General features: G+C 40.2%; 1 protein-coding gene across 3 annotated transcripts in view; it reads right to left on the bottom strand.

Moving 5' to 3' along the window:
- Positions 1-25987, bottom strand: part of WRNIP1 (WRN helicase interacting protein 1) — a 120695-nt gene that overhangs the window by 49382 nt on the left and 45326 nt on the right. For 2 of the 3 annotated variants that reach the window (XM_063451796.1, XM_063451797.1), the window contains exon 5: positions 24678-24883. In XM_063451796.1, coding sequence (XP_063307866.1) covers positions 24678-24883 — 206 coding nt within the window. Of the gene's footprint in view, positions 1-22160; positions 22304-24677; positions 24884-25987 lie in introns of all 3 variants that reach the window. The other variant, XM_063451798.1, reaches the window with a different exon arrangement.

The raw sequence follows: 25987 nt of genomic DNA, 5'->3' as shown, positions 1-25987 counted from the left end.
TATATATATATATATATATATATATATATGTATGTATATGTCTCCCCACTGGAATATTTTTTATGTTTTATGTATTTTATAATGTAAATGTGTATACATTTTTTTTCTGTTCTTTTCTTTCTTATTCCTCTGATACTCGACCTGGGACGTAATCAGGACAATAGGTGCTATGATGGCACTTAATGTGATATCATGGAATGTTCAGGGTTTGAATTCACCACAGAAAATGGGAGCGGTCTATAAATTTCTAAATGAAAATGATATAGACATTGCCTTTATTCAGGAGACACACTGGATTAATTATCCAGAGAGACTCTGGAAGTTTAAGAAATTCCCGTTAATATTTTCTTCTAATATTGAGGGGAGTAAAAAAGGAGGCACTGCTATTATAATCTCTAGCAGAATCAATTTTGAAATGATACATCTAACTGGGGATCTAATGGGAAGATATGCGATACTCATTTACAAAATTGGTATTATATATACTTTGGTCAATATTTATGCACCAAATTCGTGCCCGGGGGACTTTTTGGATGAAATCATGGAAAAGATTGACGAACTAGCATGTGGCAATATTATAATTGGGGATTTTAATTGGTATTGGATCCAACACGGGATTAAAGTCATAAAAATATTAGAGATCACAAATCTGCAAATATCTATGTTTCTGATTTTTCTGAATTTCTAGACAGGAATTCTTTATTTGATTGTTGGAGGACTTTGAACACTGGTGAGAGAGATTATACCTTTTTTTCACATGTTCATCAGACCTATTCTCGAATAGATATGTTTCTGGTGAAAGCGGAGTTTTTAAGTTCTATTATAAAATCCAATATTGGATCTATAGTTGTGTCGGACCATGCACCAGTATTCATTAAGGTTAAGTTAAAAGGTGGTCTTAGACCAAGGACAAGGTGGAGACTTAACGAAAGCCTTTTGAAATCAGAGTGTAACAGATTTGTTGTCATCTGAAAATGAAAACTTTTTGATTACTAATTGTGACGAAGTGCCCTTCGCCACTTTGTCCTGGAGAGGCCTGCTTGCCTACCTCCTCCCCTGCGACTATGGTCCTGGACTATATTGCACTGTAAACCCTGTATTCAGGCATATGGACTTGTATTAGACTGTCTTTTTCCCTTTATCTATGCTGTAGGTTTGGACTACTAAAATAACCTAACAGCCAGGAGATTTAGGCGAATATATTGCATAAGAATCACATTACTGGAGAATACAGCCGTTCGCATGATTTCATGCGAATTCTTTGTGCTCTGAATAGGTGGCCGCCATTTCGGGACTTTTCCACGTGTTCGCGGCCATCTTGCGTGCGAACAGCGGTGTTTGCCTGTGAACGCATGGAACTGAAATCGGCAGCGCAAACAGGCGAATACCGCTAAGACCTCCAGACATCCAGAACTTCGCACGGAAACTACCGAACGACCGGCCGTTCGGTAGTTATACTTAACTTAGTATGGGGATTCTAGCGACCACAAAGATGCGAATGGATGGCAGGAATTTCGTCTATTTTACCGTGCGAACGGAGACCGACCGCAAGGCCAAAACTCATGGAACTATTTTCGGCTAGTTGGTCTGTGCGGTCGGTCAAAACTTTGGAGCCCTGTATCTCCCGAACCATCCATCCGAATGGGCTGATTTTTGGACAGACTGTTCCCCTGAACAAGGGCTATTTGGGGATACCAGATTTAAAGCTGTACCCCCTGTTTTTGGGGTACATCCAGAAACTGGGTAAAATAATGTATGTTTTAATTGGGTTATGTGCTTATCTGAGGGGAGGAGACGTGGGGGTGTTACCATGCATGTGATTGGTCAATTTCATCCTCCCCCTGGGAGTGTCCTGTATGTACCTGATCCTAATAAAAAGCAGGCTGGGTGTTCCAGTCCTCAGACCTCTTCTGACCCTCAATACGTAGCCTTGTCTCGTTATTGGAGGGAACTGCTATATCACACTGGGGATTGCTATGCTCTGCATATTCCCCTGAGCTCTTAATCACTTAGCTCTTTTAAGAGCTTGTTCCAGATACGCTCTCCTGGAGGAGAGGTCTTCCCCACACGGTCCTGGAGGACAGAAGCCGATCCAGGGTGGAAGGAAGACGGCGCGGCTCCAGTTAAGCTACGGCGGTTGTGGAGCCTGCGGTGGTCGTGGTGTCGTCTGCAGTGCTTGGAGTCCTCTGAGAGCGCTAGGAGCATCCATCAACGGAGGGTACTCGGTCGGGGTACACGGAGCTCCGTTACATTGGTGGCAGCGGTGGGATGGCATCCTAGTGCGAGGAGAAGCAGCTCAGAGACACGGGTAACGTTTGGAGTTACAATTGAGGGCAACGCTAGCCATTGGGCAGCGCCCCTGGCTACAACAGGATGGCTTCCCTAGGGCGAGGAACAGCATCCTGGGAACACCCAGCCAAACTGGACTATTGGTATAGTCACGTACAGTTTGACGCTATGCTGAAGCGGCGGTTGGATATCTACGGGTCCCTTCTAACCGAGGAAATGGTACCAAGAATAAGGAGAGAACTGGCGGAGTATCTGCAGATGGAAGCCGAATATCGGGCAGTGAGGGCAAAGTATTCCGTCCCTGCGCCCCAACAACAGCGTGAGTTACAGGGGGCCGAAGGTGCCGTCCTTCCCCCCCAGCAGCCGTGTGTCCTACAGAGAGCAGAGACAGTTGGTCCCTCTCTACAGCAACAGGACCATGGTAAGGGAGTGGAGACAGGCGGTCTCCCTCTCCAGCGGCAGTGTGTACCCCAGGGGGCCGAAGGTGCCGTCCTTCCCCCCCAGCAGCAGTGTGTCCTACAGAGAGCAGAGACAGTTGGTCCCTCTCTACAGCAACAGGACCATGGTAAGGGAGTGGAGACAGGCGGTCTCCCTCTCCAGCGGCAGTGTGTACCCCAGGGGGCCGAAGGTGCCGTCCTTCCCCCCCAGCAGCAGTATGTCCTACAGAGAGCAGAGACAGTTGGTCCCTCTCTACAGCAACAGGACCAAGGTAAGGGAGCGGAGACAGGCGGTCTCCCTCTCCAGCGGCAGTGTGTACCCCAGGGGGCCGAAGGTGCCGTTCTTCCCCCCCAGCAGCAGTGTGTCCTACAGAGAGCAGAGACAGTTGGTCCCTCTCTACAGCAACAGGGCCATGGTAAGGGAGTGGAGACAGGCGGTCTCCCTCTCCAGCGGCAGCCTGTGTTTCCAGGAGAGGAGCACAGCACCCCCTCTCCCCAGCGGCAGCTTCCCCCAACAAGGGGAGACACCAATCCTCCAGACGGCGCAGATGGGACCGTGGTCTCTGTGCCTGACCTACAGGGATGCTGGACAGCCTTTCCAGATCCCCAACTACCCTCACCGGGACACCCAGAGGAGGGGGTAAGTACAAATTCCCCTCCCCAGCTAACTCCTAGCGTGGCACCAGGGTTAACGGAGGCGATGCTAACCCCTCCTGACGTCCATGTTCCCTTAACTACTGAGCCGGATTATGGTCTCAGTACCCCAGCGGAAGAGCTGGCAGCTGGACAGAGCGCAGTCGGCCTCTGCCCTACCTTTGTCCCTGGTCCAGAGCCTGATGACCTGCAGGCTACCCCAGTAGAAGAGCTGGCAGCTGGGCAGAGTGCAGTCGGCCTCTGCCCTACCTTTTTCCCTGGTCCAGAGCCTGATGTCCTGCAGGCTACCCCAGCAGAAGAGCTGGCATCTGGGCAGAGTGCAGTTGGCCTCTGCCCTTCAAGTACCCTCGGCATGTGGCCTCATTACCACAGCAAAATACCCAGGTGCAGTAATTGTGTCTTGTGGGTGGGTCACCCTTGTACCTGTTTGTTGTGGGTGGGCTACTCTGGCATTTGTTTATTGTGGGTTGGTGGATCGACTAACGGAGGCACTGACCGACAGAAGGTCAGGTGCCTGGTTAGTCTTCCCCCCAAAGGGGAGATGTGTGACGAAGTGCCCTTCGCCACTTTGTCCTGGAGAGGCCTGCTTGCCTACCTCCTCCCCTGCGACTATGGTCCTGGACTATATTGCACTGTAAACCCTGTATTCAGGCATATGGACTTGTATTAGACTGTCTTTTTCCCTTTATCTATGCTGTAGGTTTGGACTACTAAAATAACCTAACAGCCAGGAGATTTAGGCGAATATATTGCATAAGAATCACATTACTGGAGAATACAGCCGTTCGCATGATTTCATGCGAATTCTTTGTGCTCTGAATAGGTGGCCGCCATTTCGGGACTTTTCCACGTGTTCGCGGCCATCTTGCGTGCGAACAGCGGTGTTTGCCTGTGAACGCATGGAACTGAAATCGGCAGCGCAAACAGGCGAATACCGCTAAGACCTCCAGACATCCAGAACTTCGCACGGAAACTACCGAACGACCGGCCGTTCGGTAGTTATACTTAACTTAGTATGGGGATTCTAGCGACCACAAAGATGCGAATGGTTGGCAGGAATTTCGTCTATTTTACCGTGCGAACGGAGACCGACCGCAAGGCCAAAACTCATGGAACTATTTTCGGCTAGTTGGTCTGTGCGGTCGGTCAAAACTTTGGAGCCCTGTATCTCCCGAACCATCCATCCGAATGGGCTGATTTTTGGACAGACTGTTCCCCTGAACAAGGGCTATTTGGGGATACCAGATTTAAAGCTGTACCCCCTGTTTTTGGGGTACATCCAGAAACTGGGTAAAATAATGTATGTTTTAATTGGGTTATGTGCTTATCTGAGGGGAGGAGACGTGGGGGTGTTACCATGCATGTGATTGGTCAATTTCATCCTCCCCCTGGGAGTGTCCTGTATGTACCTGATCCTAATAAAAAGCAGGCTGGGTGTTCCAGTCCTCAGACCTCTTCTGACCCTCAATACGTAGCCTTGTCTCGTTATTGGAGGGAACTGCTATATCACACTGGGGATTGCTATGCTCTGCATATTCCCCTGAGCTCTTAATCACTTAGCTCTTTTAAGAGCTTGTTCCAGATACGCTCTCCTGGAGGAGAGGTCTTCCCCACACGGTCCTGGAGGACAGAAGCCGATCCAGGGTGGAAGGAAGACGGCGCGGCTCCAGTTAAGCTACGGCGGTTGTGGAGCCTGCGGTGGTCGTGGTGTCGTCTGCAGTGCTTGGAGTCCTCTGAGAGCGCTAGGAGCATCCATCAACGGAGGGTACTCGGTCGGGGTACACGGAGCTCCGTTACACTAATGATAATGGGGAAGTCCCCACGGCAATGGTATGGTGTACTTTTAAAAGTTATATAAGGGGATTATTGATTAAACTTGGTTCTGAATTTAAAAGGAAGAAGGGGGAATCTTTGCAAGAGTTAAGAATAAAATTGGCAAATAAGGAACGTCTAAATAAAAATATGGTGAATAAAGATTTAATTGAAGAAATCGCTAACTTAAGGGAAATTATCAAAGATAGAATTTATGACATGGTCAATAAAAACATATTATTCCTTAAGCAAAGATGGTACCATAATAACAATAAAATAAATAAAGATCTTTCTAATAAAATCAAAAATAACCTTAAAGATAAATCTATAAAAAAAAATCGTTTTAGGAGATAAACATTTAACGTCACCAAATGACATTGTAAATGCATTTGCGGAATTTTATAAATCCTTATATAACTTAGAGGAGGTAGGGAAGAGTAGAGAAGAAATGGATACATTTTTAGTAATCTTAAACTACCAAAAATTAATCAAAGGAGGTTGGAAATGCTGAATGCACCATTTTTATTATCAGAAGTAACCGAAGCAATAGACAACTTAAAATTGAATAAGGCTCCGGGCCCAGATGGTTTCTCAACAATGTTCTATAAAACTTTTTCTAGACTTATTTCCCCTATCCTTTTAGAGATGTTTACGAAGGTATCCGTGGATACCCCCTTCCCCAATGAGATGTTGTTGGCTTCAATCATTCCTATACCCAAAGTAGGGAAACACTTATTGCTAATTATAGACCTATATCTCTTATTAATTTAGATATGAAAATATTCTCTCAAATATTGTCCAATCGATTTAAAGAGGTAATTGGAGAACTGATTGATGTTGATCAGTCTGGATTTGTGAGAGGGAGAGGTACTACTGATAACACACGTAGGATATTTAATTTAATACACAGAATACAATGAGCATAAATGGGGATCTGTTATTATGGCCCTCGATGCTGAGAAGGCCTTTGTCAGAGTCAATTGGAGATTCCTTGACTCTGTCATGGGCCAATTTGGCCTACAGGGTCAGTTTAGATATAAAACTATGCTGTTATATAGGAGTTCTACAGCCAAAATAGTTAACTCTTTTGTTGAGTCTGACCATTTTGAGGTCAAAAACGGTACTAGACAGGGTTGCCCTTTGGCTCCCCTGTTATATATCCTTACAATTGAACCTTTGGCCACTTTGATCAGACAAAATACTAATGAAAAGGGGGTCAAGTCTCAATGGGGAAATCAAGGTTTCCCTTTTTGCAGATGATGTCCTCCTTATCTTGACGGATCCGATGGTTTCAATTCCATCGGTACTGGATGCTATATCTATCTATAGTAGTTTCTCAAACTATAAGGTTAATATGAAAAAAACAAAAATCTTCGCCTCTCTTTTATCTGAGGCTCAGAAAGATCTTCTGACTGCACATTTCCAACTTTTAAGGGCAAAAAATACTATTGGCTACTTGGGGATTAAAATATCCTTTGATATAGAGAGGATGATACAAACTAACTATTATAATCTATTAAAAGATTTGCAACAACAGGTAGATAAATGGAGGAAGATTGAGTCCTCATGGATAGGAAGATTGAATATGATCAAGGCATTCTTGATACCTAAACTTATATACTATCTTAGGGCGATTCCTTATAGATTGGGGAAAAGTATTCTTAACCATTTTAAAATTTTGATTTCTAAATGTATTTGGACAAATAAACCACCTAGGATAGCGTTTGACACTCTTCGAAGGAGTTATCAGAAGGGAGGAATAGCATTTCCATATGTTGATAAAATTCATGAAGCATGTATGGCGACTCACCTTTTACAGTGGCTAGACAAGGACCAGGGAAATAAATCATGGCTTACTCTAGAACAGGAGGATAGCCCCAGATATAAATTGTTTGTTCTTTTTTGGATGGGTATGTTGAATTTAGGTGAATTGGATACCAAGCATTTTTCGAATAGAATTCTGATAGATATGATTACTACCTCAAAAACCCTAAATAAGAAATTGAAGTTGGAAGACAAATTACTATACAGGGTTCCATTAGTGGTCCTACAACACTCAATGGATAATATAAATGTTCAATCTTGGACACATCTAGGCATATTGAAGATCTCTGATTTATGGGATGGATTTAAACCCATCCCATTTATACAAATGCAAGAAAAATATAATCTTTCCCCTAGAGATCTTTTTCAATATCTAAGGATTAAAATTATTTTACTATCTCGGACTATACAATGTTAATCCATTTATTGCACTATATAAAAAGAAGGGAGGGATTTCTAGATTTTATAAATTGCTGGAATCAATGGAACAAGACTCTCATGTTACCTCCTTTACTAAATGGGAACGAGATATTGGGGAATCTTTTCCACTTCTGGAATGGACTAAAGCTACACTCCTAGTTAAGCGCTGTATACATAGCGTCTCTCTCTATGAAACACATCTAAAGATAATATATAGATGGTATATGGTACCGGCTAGACTATAAAATATCATCTGTATATTCTAGGAATTGTTGGAGATGTGGAAATGAGGAGGGCACTATTTACCATATATGGTGGTAGTGTCAGGGTCTTAATAACTTGTTAATTCTATTTTCAAGGAGATAAAAGCAATTAGCCCTCAACTTTTCCTCTTTAACATTAGTTTTTCCTTCGCAAGATAAATATCAAAAATATCTTTTGACTCACATATTTTTTGCCATTAAAATATGTATAGCTAGGGCTTGGAAATCTTCTATCCCATTAATATGGCATAATATTATGGAGCAAATAGATTATCAGCACAGGATGGAATCAAACCCCTTCTTTGGCACTAGGGATTTGTTCAAACTATGGTTACCCTGGACAAATAGACAGTATATAAGACAATAAAGACTGATTCCTTTTGAAGCCCCATGTCGAGTCTCAGAAATTTAATTTATTTCTATTATAATTTTTTTTTTTTTTTTTTGGATTATGTTTATCAATGTGACAACTATACCATGGAAATCTTTGGTGTGAACTATTTTGATAGTGGTTGGCATTGGACAAATGTAGCGTGATTGAAGGATACACTGTGTGTATGATGGTTTTCACTGAACGTTGTATTCTATGTGGAAACTTTCGGTGTTTAACGCTATACAATGCCTATATTATAATATATTGCCAGTATGCCCTTGCTTAAAGCAGTTACATTGATGTGTTTTTTGTTTTTTTTTTGGGGGGGGGGGGGTTTATATATATATTTTTTTTTAATTATATAAATTGGAAAAAAAAATGTGTTTGTTTTAACATATGTTTAATTGTTTTAACGCGTTGGAGAATTGCCTTTGGGGTACCTCACACGCGAATGTTATAAACTTTCACATAATAAAATAAAGAAATAAAAAAAAAAGTGGAGAAGTAACTCTTAGTTGGTTAAAAGGTCACTCTAAGCACCATGACCACTTTGGTGATTTGAAGTTGTAATGGTATCTGGGGTCTCTAAATGCAGTGTTTTTTAATGAAATTCAGCACATATAGTTGTAATGGTATCTGGGGTCTGTAAATGCAGTGTTTTTTAATGAAATTCAGCACATTTAATTCCCTCTGCTGCCAGAGGTGTAAGCACCTCCAGCAGCATTAGTGGGGCATCATTAGCAGCCTAGAACAAATCTGTCTTCTGCCCATTCTCCCCACATTCCTATCCCAGCAGCAATGGGGAGTGATGTGAGCAGAGAAGGATTGGGCTGAGGGCATAACTGAAAAATAGGTAAGGTTATGTGGTTTCCCCCATCTCTGACTAAGTAAGGGGCAAACAAGCACAGCAAGGATTACATGGTTATATAAGCTAAAAGAAGACTCATGTCCATCAATTTCAGCCTCACATCTGTTTTTGCTTTTGATCCAAAAGACAAAAAGGGGAAAAAAAAGCATTTGAAGTGCTTTCCAATTCTTTATTTTTGACCGACTCACCAGCATGAGTGGGTTAGCGGGAACAATAACGATACAGACATATTTATTCAGTACAAGCATCGTAGTGTACACGTGACTATACTGTCTCTTACGTAAGTGCGGTGCTTGGGAGCAGGTTTTTTGTTTTATTATGAGTGCCTTATGGTCTATGTGGTCATAATCAGTTCTTGTTCCCAGGTAGTCTGTCATGCAAGTAGTTGGAACCTGTGGGTTATCTGCAGCCCAGTAGGCGGAAATGTGTAAGGACTATCAAGGGAATGGTCCTAGCTTGGGCATCTCTCGTGGGAGTTGTGTGTGTGTGTCCAGCTAGTTTTATGCGTCCTATGGCAGTATCCAGGCCACATAGGTAGCTTTGCTCGTCCCGGTTCTGTGTCTAACTGCATTCGTTTGCGCACCTCCAGAATCTCGTAACGTTTAAAGTCGTGTCTGGTCTAGACTGGGAGGTGGGGGAAGGAGGACCTTTGTATGTCAACGGGCAAGGTTGGAGTGTCTGCGTAGTCTCGTCTGTGGTGGTAAATAGTAAGGGGTTGTCACCAAGAAATATACATAAAATAATAACAAAAACATATATAACTTTGAACCACATGTTTAAGCACAGGAACTAAGGCAGTTATAGGTGAGTCTCGGAATATAAGGGAACGACTGCCGAGGTGTGGCTGGGCAAATAAAGCTTTAGGAAAAATGGCTATCACGTTGAGCCACCTAGGTAAGGTCAGATACAGAGGCAGTTATTTTTTGGCAGAGAGTCTCATAACTGGGTTCGGCTGAGCAAAATAAAGCAAAATAAAAACATAACTTTGAACCGCATAGGTGAGTACAGATACTGAGGCTGCTATTGTTAGGCTGAGAGTCTTGGAGTATGATGTAGAGTATGCCTACGTGCGGCTAGACTAGTGAAGGAGTGGTAAAATATATACAACATTAGACCGCAGAGGTAGGTTTAGGTACTGAGGTCTTCATGGTTGGGCCAAGAGTCCAGGAATGTGGGGCAGTGGATAGCCAGGTGTGACTGGGGTGCTTCAAGGGCGGAAAATAAAGTCTAAAGTTGGGGTCAAAAAATAATCAAATAGGGGGTGGGGCCGGACCGCCGAGCTGAGCGGTCGCAGGAAGGAGCAGCTCCTGCACAATATGACCAATTTAAACTATAAATCGTGATTTCAGCAGAAATAAGCGATCAACAACCGCAACCCTAGATATATATGGGCTACCGGGGCCGAGGAGAGGCTTGCTCTCAGAGTTCCAGTCCCTCGGAGGAGAGATCCCTGCGGCACTCTGCGGGATCCTGACTGGCGGTGAGTGGAGTGGACGGCCGCTGCTCCACTATCCTGCCCAACGGAGCCCAACAAGCACATGGCACATCGGCGTATCCGGTCCTGATCCCCCCCCTCTGGACCGGTGGGGGTGACCCCGGTCCTCACCCTGTGGCCCCGACCGCTACAGCGCACACAAGGCCCAGCAACACCAACTGGCAGCCCAGGCACCTCACCTAAAATGGCGGGTGCCACGTGCGCTGAGGACGGAGGGAAGGAACATGGCTACCAACACAGCATCCAGATTCAAACTGCCCCAACAACATCAGCAGCCAGCTATGAGCACTCACTCTAGCTCCCTGGCGAACGGGTGCAGAAGGAAGAAATGGAGATGCAGCAAGCCATCGCACACACCACAGCAGCGACATCCAGCAGATGAAATCGAGAAGCCGGTCACACATGCTAGACGCCGCACACCTCTCCTGGATTGCCAGAAAACACATACCAGCTAGCCTGGACGGAGCCACAAAGTATGCCTGACAGCCGGCTTGCAGCAGGACCATGCTAGCCTCACAGAGAGCATCAGCTACACAGAGACTCATGTGGACATTTTGTTCATGTGCCCCACTGACCCACACCTACCTGGCATGAGCGTCGCACGTAAGAGATCCAAGCTCACTCACTAAGTCACCCTCCTCGGCCACATTTAAATTTGGCTACAGGGGCCACTAGGGTGAATATTCTGTCGCACACAGTTCAAGCAACCACCCAGCTACCTAACAGCAGCATGCATTACATGTCGCCCTAGGCAGGAAAGAGTAAACTACAATAACATAGTCTGAAAATTAACCACCTAACTGCCTTGCATGTACATTAAGCTAGAATGTTCAGACATGTACCCCTATTAAATCATAATGTCAGAATGCTTAGCAGATGTTCATATTAGCATGTAAACTCAACCTGACAATGTTTTACCTAAAGTCAAGCTTGTTTATATAAAAAATTGTGCAGACTTCATCTATGCCATATAACTGTCAACCACGAATGGCAGGTACCTGCTATTGTGGCACTACCAGCAGATATGTTTCATTCTTCATGCACACAAAAAGAAAGAATAATAAAAAAAAAAAAAAAAATAATCAAATAACTTCGAACCGCAACTGGGATATATCCTGAGGACGGTAGATGAGGCAGTATGGAGTGAGTCCATTGGTTCAAGTTGGGGCTGCTGCGTAAGCCTCTGGCCGTTGTCTTTAAGGCAAGAATGGTGTGATCCTTGCTGGGTCCCAGCGGTGTTTGTTCCCGGCTGCACTAAAGGAGTAACGGAGCACTCCGGTAGGCAGAGTGTTGGCAGCAGCGTCACAGCTCCCTCAGGTCTGTAACGGTGTTTGTCAGGCTGTTCTTCCTTTGGTGAGCGCCATCGGCAGTATATGTCATTCTGCCTCAGGAGCACCGTGAACATTTGGAGGGACCGTCGCCATTGCAGGGTCTCCCCTGACAAGTCAGCATAAAAGGTAAGATTTTCATTTTCATTTTCAAAACGGTATGGAGTCTTCCCTTTAAGGGCCGCAAGGACAGTTGCTTTGTCTGCGCCAGAGCGTAATCTCACCACTAGATCCCTTGAGGCAGTAGCTTGGGCCCTCCGTGGTTTGGGGACCTGGAAGACCGCCTCAAAACTTGCATTCTCGGCCTGTTTCAGCATTAGCAGAGCTCTGATAAGCCTGAGGTGCGGGAGTTTCTCCGCCAGTATGTCGTTAGGGACGCCTCGTGTTTTCATGTTATTACGGCGTCTGAGGTCTTCAAGAGCTGCAAATCGTTGGTCCGTGGTCTCTTGATGTTGAAGTGCTTTCCAATTTTGCAACAAATTAAGCAAAAAGTCCTTTTTGACCCCAGAATGGCAGCCCAATCTTGGATCAAGAAGCTGTTAACCCACATGTTAAAAAGTTATACCCCTTAATATTATGTGTTTGCAATAATTGATCCAGTTGTTCTTTATAATTCTGCATAGACTGACAAACCACCTCTTCATTTGTTTATACTAAATCTTCTTTCTTCCAGTCTAAATGCTTGACTTTGTGTCTTAGAAATAGTCCTGTTTATGAATGGATTTCCAGACAATAGTTCGTATTGGACCCGAATATATTTATATGATGCGATCAGATCCACTCTAAGGCACAGTTTTTCTAAACGAAAACAGATTTAAATGTATTAGTCTTTCTTCATAACTACAATCTTCCATTCTTCTTATTAATTTTGTAGCACACCTCTGGACTTTTCTAGTGCCATAATATTCATCCTTAGAGCAGGTGCCCAAAATAGCATGGAAAATTGAAGATGTCTTCTAGTTGATTTCTAAAGAGTCAAAATTATATTTTCATCCCGAGAACTAATGCTCCTTTTTATGCACGACAATAACTTACTGATTGACACTGCACATTGTTGCCTGATTTCTGTTAACATTCTTTTGGAGGAAAAATCCATCTAAAGATAGTTTTCAATTTAAAATATTTATGTATATAATATCCAGTTCAACATCCTAATCTATACTTCTACTTCTTCATAAAATAATTAATTTGATATGATGCTGATTTTTGCTAAAGGCATAGTACAGACATCCAGACGTGGCCGCTCTATAAGTGCCCAACAGGGGATTTGAACCTGGGTTATTTGCTGTCCTGGGCCTGCTATCTGCCTTTGGGCCACAGCAGTTCCGATTCATTCAAGCTGCTCTAGCCCTATTATTCCTGGTTATGTCTGCAGCACTGGGGGGTGGACTTATTCTGTGGTCATTGCTGTGCTTCTGAGACTGATCATTCATCTGCTGGGTATTTAAACTGCCCCTCCCTGAGAACATTATCAAGTCTTTGATCTTGGTGTATGTGTTCAGTTCCTGTTGTCTAGTCTCCACTTGTATTCCATATTGACCCCGGCTTCTGACTTCGGCTACACTTTGTTTACACTGACCTCTGGCATCCTTTGACTTCGGCTATCCCTCGACTATCCTACTATTTGTGACCTTGTCGGTATTGCTTTGGAACACCTTTCCTGCACAGGCCCCGTGCACAGATTCCCAGTCCAGGTTTCTTCTTCCCTGGTCACCTTGGACTGTGTCTCTTTGCAAGGGTGAGCAAACATATCTGCGCTACAGACTCCCACCTCAGGTAAGATCCTGACACTAGCTTCTTAAAGGACCACTATAGTGCCAGGAAAACAAACTAGTTTTCCTGGCACTATAGGGTCATTATTCCCCCCCCCACCCTCAGGGCCCCCTCCCACTGGGCTGAAGGAGTTAAAACCCCTTCAGCCACTTACCTTTCTCCAGCGCCAGGCTCCCTCGGCGCTGGTGACCTCTCCCCCACCCCTCCCCTTGTCGACGTCAGATCCGAAATGCGCATGCGCGGCAAGAGCTGCATGCGCATTCAAACCGCCTATAGGAAATCTTTACTCAATGCTTTGCTATGGATGTCACTAGAGGCTGGATTAACCCGAGACAGCCACTAAAGGCTGGATTAACCCTCCGTGAAACATAGCAGTTTCTCTGAAACTGCTATGTTTTCAGCTGCAGGGTTAAAACTAGAGGGACCTGGCACCCAAACCACTTCCTTGAATCGAAGTGGTCTGGGTGCCTATAGTGGTCCTTTAAGTACTCATAGGTGAATACCATTTGGCTCTTGGACTTGGTTTACATTAAAAGGATCTGTAGTATTAGGAATGCAAATCAGATTCAGGGTCAATCTCTCTCAGCGCTGGGTTTGGGCTCTGCCTCCTCCGACAAGGGGGACAAATGAGGAGCGCGAAGACATCCAATGTCATTTAGGCAACCTGGAGTCCTTTAACATCCAGGAAGTTCCTTTAGTAGCTGTCCGATTCCATTTTTTGTCTTCCAACTATAGAGTTTATGCCAGTCAATGCATTGTAAAACTGCACTTATCTTATTGAAATTGGCCTTTAAAAAATTAAATCATACACAAATAGGCCTAATTTTTTAAAGATCTCTAGTTATTTTAAACTCTAGATGCAGTGAAAGGGACATTATAGGAACCAAAACAACTTTAGCTTAATCAGTTTTGGTTTATGGATCATGCCCCTGAAGTGTCACTGCTCCTTTCTCTGCCATTTGGGAGTTAAATGACTTTGTTTAGACAGCCCTAGTCACACCTCCCTGCATGTGACTTGTACAGCCTTCCTAAACAGTTCCTGTAAAGAGTCATCTTATGTTTACTTACTTTACCTTTATTACAAATTGTGTTTAATATGGAATTTCTTATCTCCTGTTCGGTTAATAGCTTGCTAGACCCTGCAGAAGCCTCCTGTATGTAATTAAAGTTCAATTTATAGAGCAGTGGATAAAATATTTTAAAGTAAGTTACAACTGTTTAAAAATGTATCTATTTTATTTTAATGCAGACTATGTCAGTCACAGCCAGCGGAGGTGTAGCCAGGGCTGGACAAACCAAAACAAAAGTGATATAACTCCTAAATGGCAAAGATTTGAGCAGTGAAATTGCAGGGGCATAAACTATACACAAAAACTGCTTCATTACGCTAAAGTTGTTTTGGTGACTATCATGCCTATTTAAGTTAAATTTGGTCTACCCCACCTTTGTGGAACCCCAAAGTACCTTAGATAAACTCAAATATACTAAAAATGGGTCATCAGATGACTAATGCTCATAGGAACACTTAATCTTGGTCAAGGACACCCAAAGACATCTGAGCTGCACAACTTGAATGCCAAATTGTAAACTATAAGGAAAAGTACTGTGACAAACAATATATTCAACTCACAAAGGCAATTCATGTAAAAATAAATAAATTAGAAGACCACCACTGGTTTGAACCGTTCACTTGTATATAGTATGGGAAAACGAATACCACCCGTCTCAACACCAAAGCACAACCACCTCTGCCAAATTAATATGGTACTGTTTGTATCGAATTGGAAACCTTTACAGAATTCTGTCATAGGCACATATCCGTCATATCTCCTTTAGTTGCAGATGGAACACATTTTATGAGGCAGGCCTAGAGCACTGGTAAATGGATATTATACTTTCAGGCACATACTCCACATGCTCATATATATATATTCTCAATTGAGGGGACATGTAGCACTCTGGAGTTTTATATATATATATATGAAGAAAATAGGATATTCAATTGTGCGATACTAAATCTATATTTTATTTATTTTAATAAGGAGTATGCTAATCACCCTTTCAATAAAAACAATTTTACTTTGATCTTTTGTAATGATTTCCGGTAGCATACTTTGATGCACAATAAGATAAGATAATAGGTGGCCTGCTTATGTGAGCTTACACCCTAAATGGGTCTTTGTATGAGCTAGAATCCTTGCTTAGCTGAAATCCCCAATATTCTTAAAAATTATTGACGCAGACTCTGGGGAGATTTCCTATGGCTGCAAGCCAAACAAGTTTCCCTTCATCAAAAACAGGAATGAGATTTCTAGGACTTAGATTGCTAAACCAACAAACAAGTTTAACTGTACACATGGTTAGAAAAGGTTGCATTGTATTAAAAAAAAAATGTTAAAACTGTACATTAAGCATATACATTTTAAATATGCATATTCCCTTTAATAAACACATTCTGAGATAGTATCAATCCACATCTATCCAGCTCTGAATGGTACTTCAAATTGCTGGCAATAACTTTGAAGATATTCAATGATCGAGGTAAACAGAGAAATAATTCCATATTTAGAGAAGAATTCTGAAATGTCCCTGCCATTTATAACATTAGACCTCTCACCCCAATCACTGCATTCTATTGGTTTCTTATGATAGAGTAGAAGTTAATAATCTCAGATTACGCTTAATCTGTTTAAAATGATAACATCAGAAGACCTTTCTAGAAATATACTGCACTGCAGGCCCATCCAAAGCAAAAGCTGCTAAATATTGGATTGCACAAGTTATCCCTTCCAAGTGACACATGAGATGTGTCAGAGCAATCAAACGCCAAAATAAAAAAATTTAAATCAACTCCCCGAAAGTAATGCAATGGAATCAAGTTCTGTGGAGCTCAGTCAGCTTTTGTGCCACTATTGTAGAACATGTAGATTTTAGGTCTTAAAAGATGATTTTGCATCAGGAAAGAAATGTATTACAGGCTGTTGTATATTGTGATATGTCCATGCACTGGCCCAATGGCAGAGTCATGATCTCCAAATAGAGCTCACCAAAAAAAGCTGTGTAACAGAATACATTTTGCACTGTGGAATGGTCAGGCTTATAAGTCTTGTTTATGTTCCAAGTGGGCAAGGTATTGCATTGCAGATAGATAAGGATTCCATCGCCAGACACACACCTGGCTCTGCCAACACGAATTACAAGCAGTAATGGTCCATGAATAAAGCTGGTTATTATCCCCTGCAAGGATGAGAATGTAGACTGGCAGATTTATATTTGCACATACGTAAAACAAAACAATCAGGGAATGCACGCCTGTCATTCTAACACTTGATCAGACTCTCATCAGTGCTAACCGCAGGAATTCTCGGTTTGACTTCCAACTTCATTGTTCAAACGAAATCAATCATTTGTCATACCTATTCTCTGGTCCCCCTGCAAGCAAGATTTTTTTTTAGGATATCCTGGCTTTATCACGAGTAAGGCAAGTCAGAGGTTGTAAAAGGACATGAGAATATCCATATTGGTGGCCACAAATATAACTCTGTATATGCAGGTCCTCAGATCTGGAACTAGTCTAAACAATGCTCATAATTGTTCCCTTACCTTATATAAATGGTTTAGTTGTAAAACTTTACACAGTTTTAGTGCTAAATATTGGATATTACTGTTTAAGCAACACAATGATACAACTGTGGACTAACTAATTAAAAAAACGGGGGCTTATGTAGAAAAATTGTTGTTTGCCTTCCCATATGCACGAGCCATCTTATGTATCAAACTGTCCTTTACACATTCATACCTTTTTGTCTGCCATTTCTGTAAAACAACAAAACAGCCATCTTTCCACCACTTTTTATTTCTCTTCATGATTTTTCTAAATGCTTTTTTCTCCCAAATGATTTTGCAGTTGATAACAATTGTAAAATAATAAGAAAAAAAAAAGAGCAATAATACTAGGATAAAAAAGTGCATATGCAAGTTCATAGATTAAACAAAAAAGGAAGAAGATGAAAGCTGCTTATCTCTCCCTGACTTTCTCTCTTACAAACCATACAGCCACTGTCACATTTAAACAATTTTTTTTCCCAAGCATGGATATAAACAGACATGAATAAAACAAAAACACCCCCAAAAAACCACATAAAAAGCAAATGTACATAACCAATGTGAACAAACACAATCCAGCGAACATCATTACTGCAATTGTTTATCTTAAAGTAAGCAGTCGTACATGATGTAGTTACATAGGTTTTTCACAAAATATGAATTGCACAGGACTGAAATTAAAGTTACAAAAGTTGAATATAATTGAACTGGACATTTTTTCTTTTTTAATTAGTTATTTTGCAATTAGGTTTTAAGTCGGGTAAAATTGAGAATTTAGTGAATAACGCTATATGAAATTTGTTGCAACACATTATTCTTTACTCTTTTGTGGGATCCGGATACAATTACCGGACCATAAAAATTAGGGCATTTTACACTGTAAAAAGACAGGAGATCCAAAACGTTTGTGTTTTGATTTGCTTCTCTAATAATAGCGAAACATCACAAATGCACTTTATTCGTTTTTGAACAGTCATTTTCTTTGCTTGCTACTGACCATTTTAAGAGAAACAAAGTAAGTAATAGTGTAATCTATATCTTTATGAAAGGAAACTAACTTTTGAAAGTCAATACAATCAAAATTCTGCATAAAAAGTAATTTATTTTCAGCTAGCCCAGTCTTGCAGGAATAATAATGAGCAGATGAAGAGTATCATATTGTTATGTATCCTTTTGGATAGATCACAATATCAATGGTCCAAAAATATAAGAGATAAATATTCTGGAGAAACACTGGAGTGATATAAAAAGTTTAAAAACGAAAGGCAAAAAAAACCAAAACACTTTAAATAACAAGTCCCGATCTCTCAACCCAGACACCGGAAAAAAAGTACTATTAAGTACTCCTCAAAACTCCTTAAGGCAAAAAACACAAACATAATTTAATAAAATAAAAGTTAGAGCAGCATGAAAATAAAAACCCAAACAGGAAATGCCAGCTGGGGTACTTATTCATAGGTAATGAACCTTGCTCACCCAACTTTTTTCCTTTTAATGTCTGCTATTTTAATTTTCACACTCTGCAAATATTTAGTTTTATTAAATTATATATATTTTTTATTATTTATTTCTGTACGGATTTGCTTTTCCATGGAATAGAGTTTTCTCTGATTTTTTTCAGGGGAATATTAGTTTATTATTGTTTTGTTTCTTGCATTTGGGAGTTCCCTTAGTGTGGGCTAGCTGCTATTTGGAAGGTAGCAGTTTGGACAATGTTTTGGTTTGTTTTTCCATTTTAAACAATGTTTGTTTCACTCCAGTGCTTGTCTGGAATAATTCATATGTTTGGACCAATGATATAGCTTTTTTTCCTGCTGTCCAAAGACAAATACTCCAGGTTGTAATACAAAATACCACACCATTTGTGATAAGGTAGTAGTAGGGACAGAAATATTAAATACATTACCCTTTCCACTTATTAACTGTAGATAGAAGAGTCCTCTCTGTCTTCACTGACACATATAAAGCACAAAATCTACAACATAAATATCACATATATTGTAATAAAGTTTAAAACACCATATAAAAAGGGGGTGGATTATTGAACTCACAAACGTAGGTATTAAGCAGGCAGGAAAAATTCCTAAGCAGGCAGGGATTCCCAAGTGTTGCCACTGAATGCTGGGACCTCCTAAGTGACTTACGACCAGGAACATCGCTCGGGAGAAGTTCCCGTGTTGCTCTGGACCCTTCTTACAAGTATATCTTGATGTGCCTTATACTATTTGGAAATTTGTGAATGCAATATTATTAAAGTTACTGTTTTTATTATAACACAGTTTTGCACTGTATTTGTCACTTTATTTTTCCATCTATGTACCACTGAGAAATATGGGGATTCGGAACACTGACTGACCCTGGATAAAGAAATACGTCATGTTGTCTGCACTTCTATAAAAAAAATAAAAAAAAATGTAATGATTGAGTGATTGAGTCCAGTGTTATTCTTAACCCCTTAAGGACGGAGCCAATTGTACAAGTTGTGATCAAAGCAAAACCTTGAATTTGCGAAGTATGTCTGTTTAGGTGTAATTCACCTCTTTCATATTATGTGCACCCACACTTATCATATATTATTTTCTTCAGCATAAACAGGGCTTTCATGTCACATCAAATATTTGTATATTAAACAATTTAATATGAATAAAATATTTTTTTTAAATGAGAAATTAAGAATTCAAAAAAATAAATTAGTTCTGCATGGCATTTTAACTATGAATGTCACAATACTGTTAGCTGTTACTGCAATAAAGTACACATATTTTTATTCAGCAATGTCTCACGGGTAAAACAGTACCCCCAATGTACAGGTTTTATGGTGTTTTGGAAAGTTACAGGGTCAAATATAGCACATTACACTTTTCAGTTTATACACACTGAAATTTGTCAGATTGGCTACGTTGCCTTTGAGACCTTGTATGTAGCCCAGGAATGAAAATTACCCCCATGAGGACATACCATTTGCAAAAGTAGACAACCCAAGGTATTACAAATGGGGTATCTCCAGTCTTTTCTAGTAGCCACTTCGTCACAAACACTGGCCAAAGTTAGCGTTCATATTTGTTTGTGTGTGAAAAATGCAGAAAACAAAATTGAACGCTAATTTTTGGCCAGTGTTGTAAATAAGTGGCTACTAGAAAAGACTGGACATACCCCATTTGCAATACCTTGGGTTGTCTTCTTTTGCAAATGGTATGTCATCATGGGGGTAATTCTCATTCCTGGGCTACCACACGGTCTCAAAGGAAACATAACCAATCGGGCTAATTTCAATGTGAAAAAAAGGAAATTCAAGCCTTATATTTGACTCAGTAACTTTTAAAAACACCGTAAAACCTATACATTAGGGGGGGTACGGTTAAACTCGGGAGACTTCGCCGAACACAAATATTAGTGTTTTCAAAATAGTAAAACGTATCACAACAATATAGTCAGTGAAAGTACCGTTTGTATCTGAGAAATGAAAAAAACTGAATTTTTACTCACGATATCATTGTTGTGATATGTTTTACTGTTTTTAAACATTAATATTTGTGTTCAGCGAAGTCTCCCTAGTAAAACAGTACCCCCCACGTACAGGTTTTATGGTGTCCTGGAAATTTACAGGGTTAAATATAGGGCTTGCGAGACAAATTCTCTGGACGTTCAGATTGTAATTAATAAACGACTTGATTATGTAAAAATATGATATTAATATATTTGTAGAATTTAAATATATGTGTATATATCTATACTTTATTATTTGTATTTATATATATATATATACACACACACACACACACACACACACGTATTTATAACGTCATTCTAAATGTATTTTGAATTTAATATATACATATATTAATATCAAAATACAGTTAGAGCAAATTAAAACTGGTATAATTTTTTTTATTTTATTTTTATTCAATGTAATATATATATATATATATATATATATATATATATATATATATATATATATATATATATATATATATGTGTGTGTGTGTGTATGTATGTATGTATAATGAACGTCATTCTAAGTGTATTTTAATATTTTTATATAATTATATATATTAATATTAAAATACACTTTTCTTAATGATGTATGTATGTGTATATAAAAGTACTTGGAATACGTGATCCAAGTATTTTTTATTGAATTTAATAACTTAATAACTTTTACAAACTTTTTTTACAGGCATTAGGAGGACTGCCTGAGAGCACTGCATAAGCCGGCTATTCCAGCCATGTGATCACAAGGACCCTGCAATCACATGGCCGGGGGGGGGGGGGGGGCTGAGCTCCCAGGCAGTTTAGGACCGCCTAAAAAAGGACACCATAGAACGCCCACCATCCTTAAAGGGTTAAAAATAATATACTTCCCTGAGAAGAGAGAGAGGGAGGGAGCTAGAGAGTTCTTACATATTTTATCAAGAAAGAAAAGTCGAAAATGAATATCTAATATAATAAAGAATACTCTTTTCTGCCATTGTTATATCATTATATACAACTTTATATAAAAAGACACTAACACACAAACACTTGTCCTCGTGCCATTGAGTAATTAAACAAGTGCATCATTTTTAGTAGTCATGCTTAATAAGGAAATATGAAAACTTGCTTTCAGTGATAGATCTTTTAAATGATCCTTTTATAGCAAACACCATGTTATAGACAGTTTAAAGTAGGCTGAAATAAATATATGATTTGTGGGGGATACCTCAAAGGAAAAAAAAGTACTGAAACATGACAGTTGATGAGATGTAGAGTACACAACTGATCATTTCCGTTCTCTTTAATTACCCATCCACTAATAGATTCCCTATATCCTCTCAACTTTAAAGTGGCTCTGTCATTTTGCTGGTTTTGCTTTAAAATTATTATTTTTTTTCCCCAATTTCTAAATTTACCTTTGTTTTCTAGTTATACAAAATAAGACACAGGGACTGCTTTTTCTCATGGTAAGGGTGATCTTTGGGTGATCTTTGACCAAAAAAAAAAAAAAAAAATTTTTTTTTATAAAAACTCATCCCTACCTTTAGTATACGAAAGGACCCTTCAGCCATATACATGCACCTTGGTTCAGACAGTGTTAGAATTTGAAAGTTGGTTCGATGCTTGTCACTGAAGGGAAAACCACTGAGAAATAGATCAAAAGTGAGGTAAAGAAGAGCAGATTCTGAAAGAGGAAGAGAAGAGGAAACAATAGCGGAAGGTAAGTTTGAGGCGACAGGACCATTTAACTTTCTGTTTTCAAACACTGTATGACCCAAGGTGCGTGTATATGACTGAAGGACCCTGTTATATACTAAAAGGTAGGGATCAGCTTCCATCATTTTGTACATATACTTAATTTAACAAATAATCAATTTCCTGTTGAAAAGAATTTATTATAATCTATATTGTTGATGTGACAGTTGTCCTTTTAGCAAAAAAATACCATTTTAGCTGCTAAACAAAAGTGAAGCCTAAAGGGTTACTCCAACCACCATGACCACTTCTGCTTTTTGAAGTGGTCATGATGGTATAAGTCTGGTTGTGCAATGTTTCAGCTTGAACCACTACACATGTATAGTTCCTTTTAATTGTCTGCTGGATGCTAGTTGCACCACCAGCATACGTGACTTAAGCAGCCCAGAACACTGTTCTAGGCTGCCTAATGTGAATTCTGTGAATATGTTACATCTGTAATCAGCACATGCTGCAGACAGACGAACGCCTGCAAGGGGGAAGATCGTTTTCTCCACCCTCCTTTTCACTTTTATTTTATTTATTTTTTAACTATCATGAATCCCCCCCACTCACTCTCAAATCCCTCTTCTCAACAGCTCAGATTGCACGCACGCGTTCTGAGCCTGCGAACAGTAAAATCACAGGCTTCTCTATGAGAATATGCCTATAGGGTATATTTAATTAAATACCAAACATTTTTTTTATAATGGTTGAAGTAACTCTTTATGCAAAGTTCATTTTGCTGCTAAAAACTGATTTACACACAATCCATCAAAAGAATCAAAACAATCCAAAATTGCAGACATAGACAGAGGAGAACAAAATTATAGGACAGAGGAGAAAAAGATGGTGGCGTCCAGCACAAAATAGCTATACGAAGGATATATATCCTTGTATACAAACTATAAGGAAGCCAATAATGCTTGCAAAACATACATAGCCAAAGGTAAGTGGTGTCCCTCTGGGTTCTGTTTTGGGACTGCTTCTATTTAACATATTTATAAATTGTGTTGAAATAGACGTTGAAAGCCATGTTTTAGTGTTTGCAGATGACACAAAATTCCATCAAGTAATAAAATGTGAGCAGGATATTGCTTTGCTGCAGAGGGATTTAGATAGATCAAATAGCAAATTAAATTTAATGTACAGAAATGCAAAGTTATGCACTTCAGGGTAAAGAATGTACAAGCAACTTACACCTTAAATAATAGTGAATTAGGGATAACAACACACGAGAAGGATTAGGGAATTGTTAAAGACAACAAATTAAGCAGCAATATGCAATGTCAATCGATAGTTGCTAAGGCCAGTAAGGATTTGTCATCTATAAATAGGGGCATAAATTCTCGGGATGAAGATATAATTTTGTGGTTTTTTTTTATAAACCACTGGTAATGCTACACCTTTAATATGCTGTGAAATTTTGGGCACCCGTTCTAAAGAAGGATATCATGGCACTAGAAAAAGTGCAGAGATGGGCTACAAAATTGATAAAAAAAAAAAGAATGGAGCATTTTAGATATGAAGAAAGTTTAAAAAATGTAAATCTCTTTAGCTTGGAAAAACAACTTCTCAGAGGGGCTATAATAACATTTTACAAATATTATCGGGCCAATAAAAGCCATTGTCTGGAAATCTATTCATAAACAGAGCTATACATAGGATACAATGTCATGCATTTAGGCTGAAAGAAAGGAGATTTAGTCTAAAGCAAAGAAAAGTTTTTTTTAACAGTAAGAACAATAAGGAAATGGAATTCTCTGCCTGAAGAGGTGGTTTTAACAGAGTCCATACAGATGTTTAAACAGCAATTGGATAAATACTTGCAAAAACATAATATACAGCGAAACTATTTCTAATTAGTGGGGTAATAGCTTCTAGATCCAAGGAGATATCTGACTGCCATTTTGGCATCAAGAAGGAATCGTTTCCTAGTTTGTTGCAAAATTGGAAGTGCTTCAGACTGGGTTTTTTGCCTTCTCTTGGATCAACAGCAAAACATATGTGAAAAAGGCTGAACTTGATGGACGCAAGTCTCTTTTCAGTTATGTAACTATGTAAGGACTTCTTGATACAAAAACCCATTACACACATGAGATTTTAAAAATGTTGACAGAGTACATGTGTAGCTACAAAATGTGCTTTACTGGTCAATATCACAAATGTGGCTTTTCTCAAAATAAGATCTGCATATGAACATCTCTTCTTACATGCTAAGCTGAAAGTCATTTCAAAGTCAATTTTCTGACGACTTTAATATCACCAGCTCAAATGTAATCTCCAGAACACCCTTATTAAGAAGAATTGTTTTGAACACTCACCAGCCCGATCATAGAGGATGTGTGAGCGCTGTAATCCTTCCTTAATATGTTCTTCTTTGATAACCATGTCATAATTAGAAGCATCTTTTCCTGCTGCAAGCCTGGCTTGCACAGACAGCTGTAGGCCATTTAGTCCTGTCCTGGCATCCCCATCACAGAGGTGGGCTAGAGTAGTTAACGCTTTCTGCTCCACATACATTGGTGTTCTGAAATAAAACAACTCAAATAGTGAGTATGTCAATTTGGAAAGACTCAAAGTGTGATTAACTGGGGAGGGCTTAAAAATGCCAATGTGCAAACAAACAGCCAGTTGTTTAACCTAAGACAGCCCTATTGATGAGCAATGCAGTCACACAGCTAAAGGGTGTATGATACAACACTGTATAATATAGGCTTTATTAGTTAAAAGGATCCTATAGTGCCAGGAAAACAAACCAGTTTTCCTGGCACTATAGGGTTCATAGGTCCCCCTCCCTCGCGTATCCCCCTCCTGGTTCAGGCTCCACCCACGCTACTCCCCTGCCAATGTCAGCCGGCGGGGGAGACCTATTGCGCATGCTTTCCTATGGGGAAAATCTGATGCTGGAGGTCCGTGAGGACGTCCAGCGTCAGATAACGGACCAAAAGTCAGTTTGGATTCCGGAAGCACCCCCAGTGGCTGTCTGAGGGCAGACTTAGAGCTTGAATGTAAACATTGCAGTCCTCTGTTGCAGGACCAAGTGCAAAAGGGTAAAAGGGTCACAGCACCCAGACCACCTCAATGAGCTGAAGTGGGCTGGGTGCCTACAGTGTCCCTTTAATAGAAATAAATGAAAAATAAAGCATCAGGCAGTAATAATTATTTGAAAGTAATTTAAAAATTATATCTGTAACCATAATTTTAACTTTTTGTTTGTTTTGTTTTCATTTTACTATGCACCTACTCCTGTCTTTAATAGGCCAAGAGGTTTTGGGCAACCTATGATTGGCAATAGACAAGAAAATCTCACGCCACCAGTCATTTTACCTGTTACTGGGAATGAAGAGGACCTGTAAACATCCATTCAGCATTAATTGGCAATGGCTGTTATTAGATGCTGGGGTCTCAAAGACCTCAGCAGATAATTTAAGGGATAGCTGTGGAAATCAGTCACTCTGTACAGTACTCTCAAGCACACATGAGCATCTCAGTTGCATCTTCCAGCATTTACACAATATATATATGTCGCAGAAGGTGACAGGGTCTTACTCTATAGTAATATTTTTTATCAAAAGCATATTGCAATAACAATATTGATCATACAAAATGCAACAGCCAAATTCAAAATTCC

This window comes from Pelobates fuscus, chromosome 4 (assembly GCF_036172605.1).
Source record: "Pelobates fuscus isolate aPelFus1 chromosome 4, aPelFus1.pri, whole genome shotgun sequence".
NCBI classification, from domain to species: domain Eukaryota; kingdom Metazoa; phylum Chordata; class Amphibia; order Anura; family Pelobatidae; genus Pelobates; species Pelobates fuscus.
The sequence above is the reverse complement of the archived record's forward strand: the minus strand, read 5'-3'. Positions and strand labels throughout refer to the sequence as shown.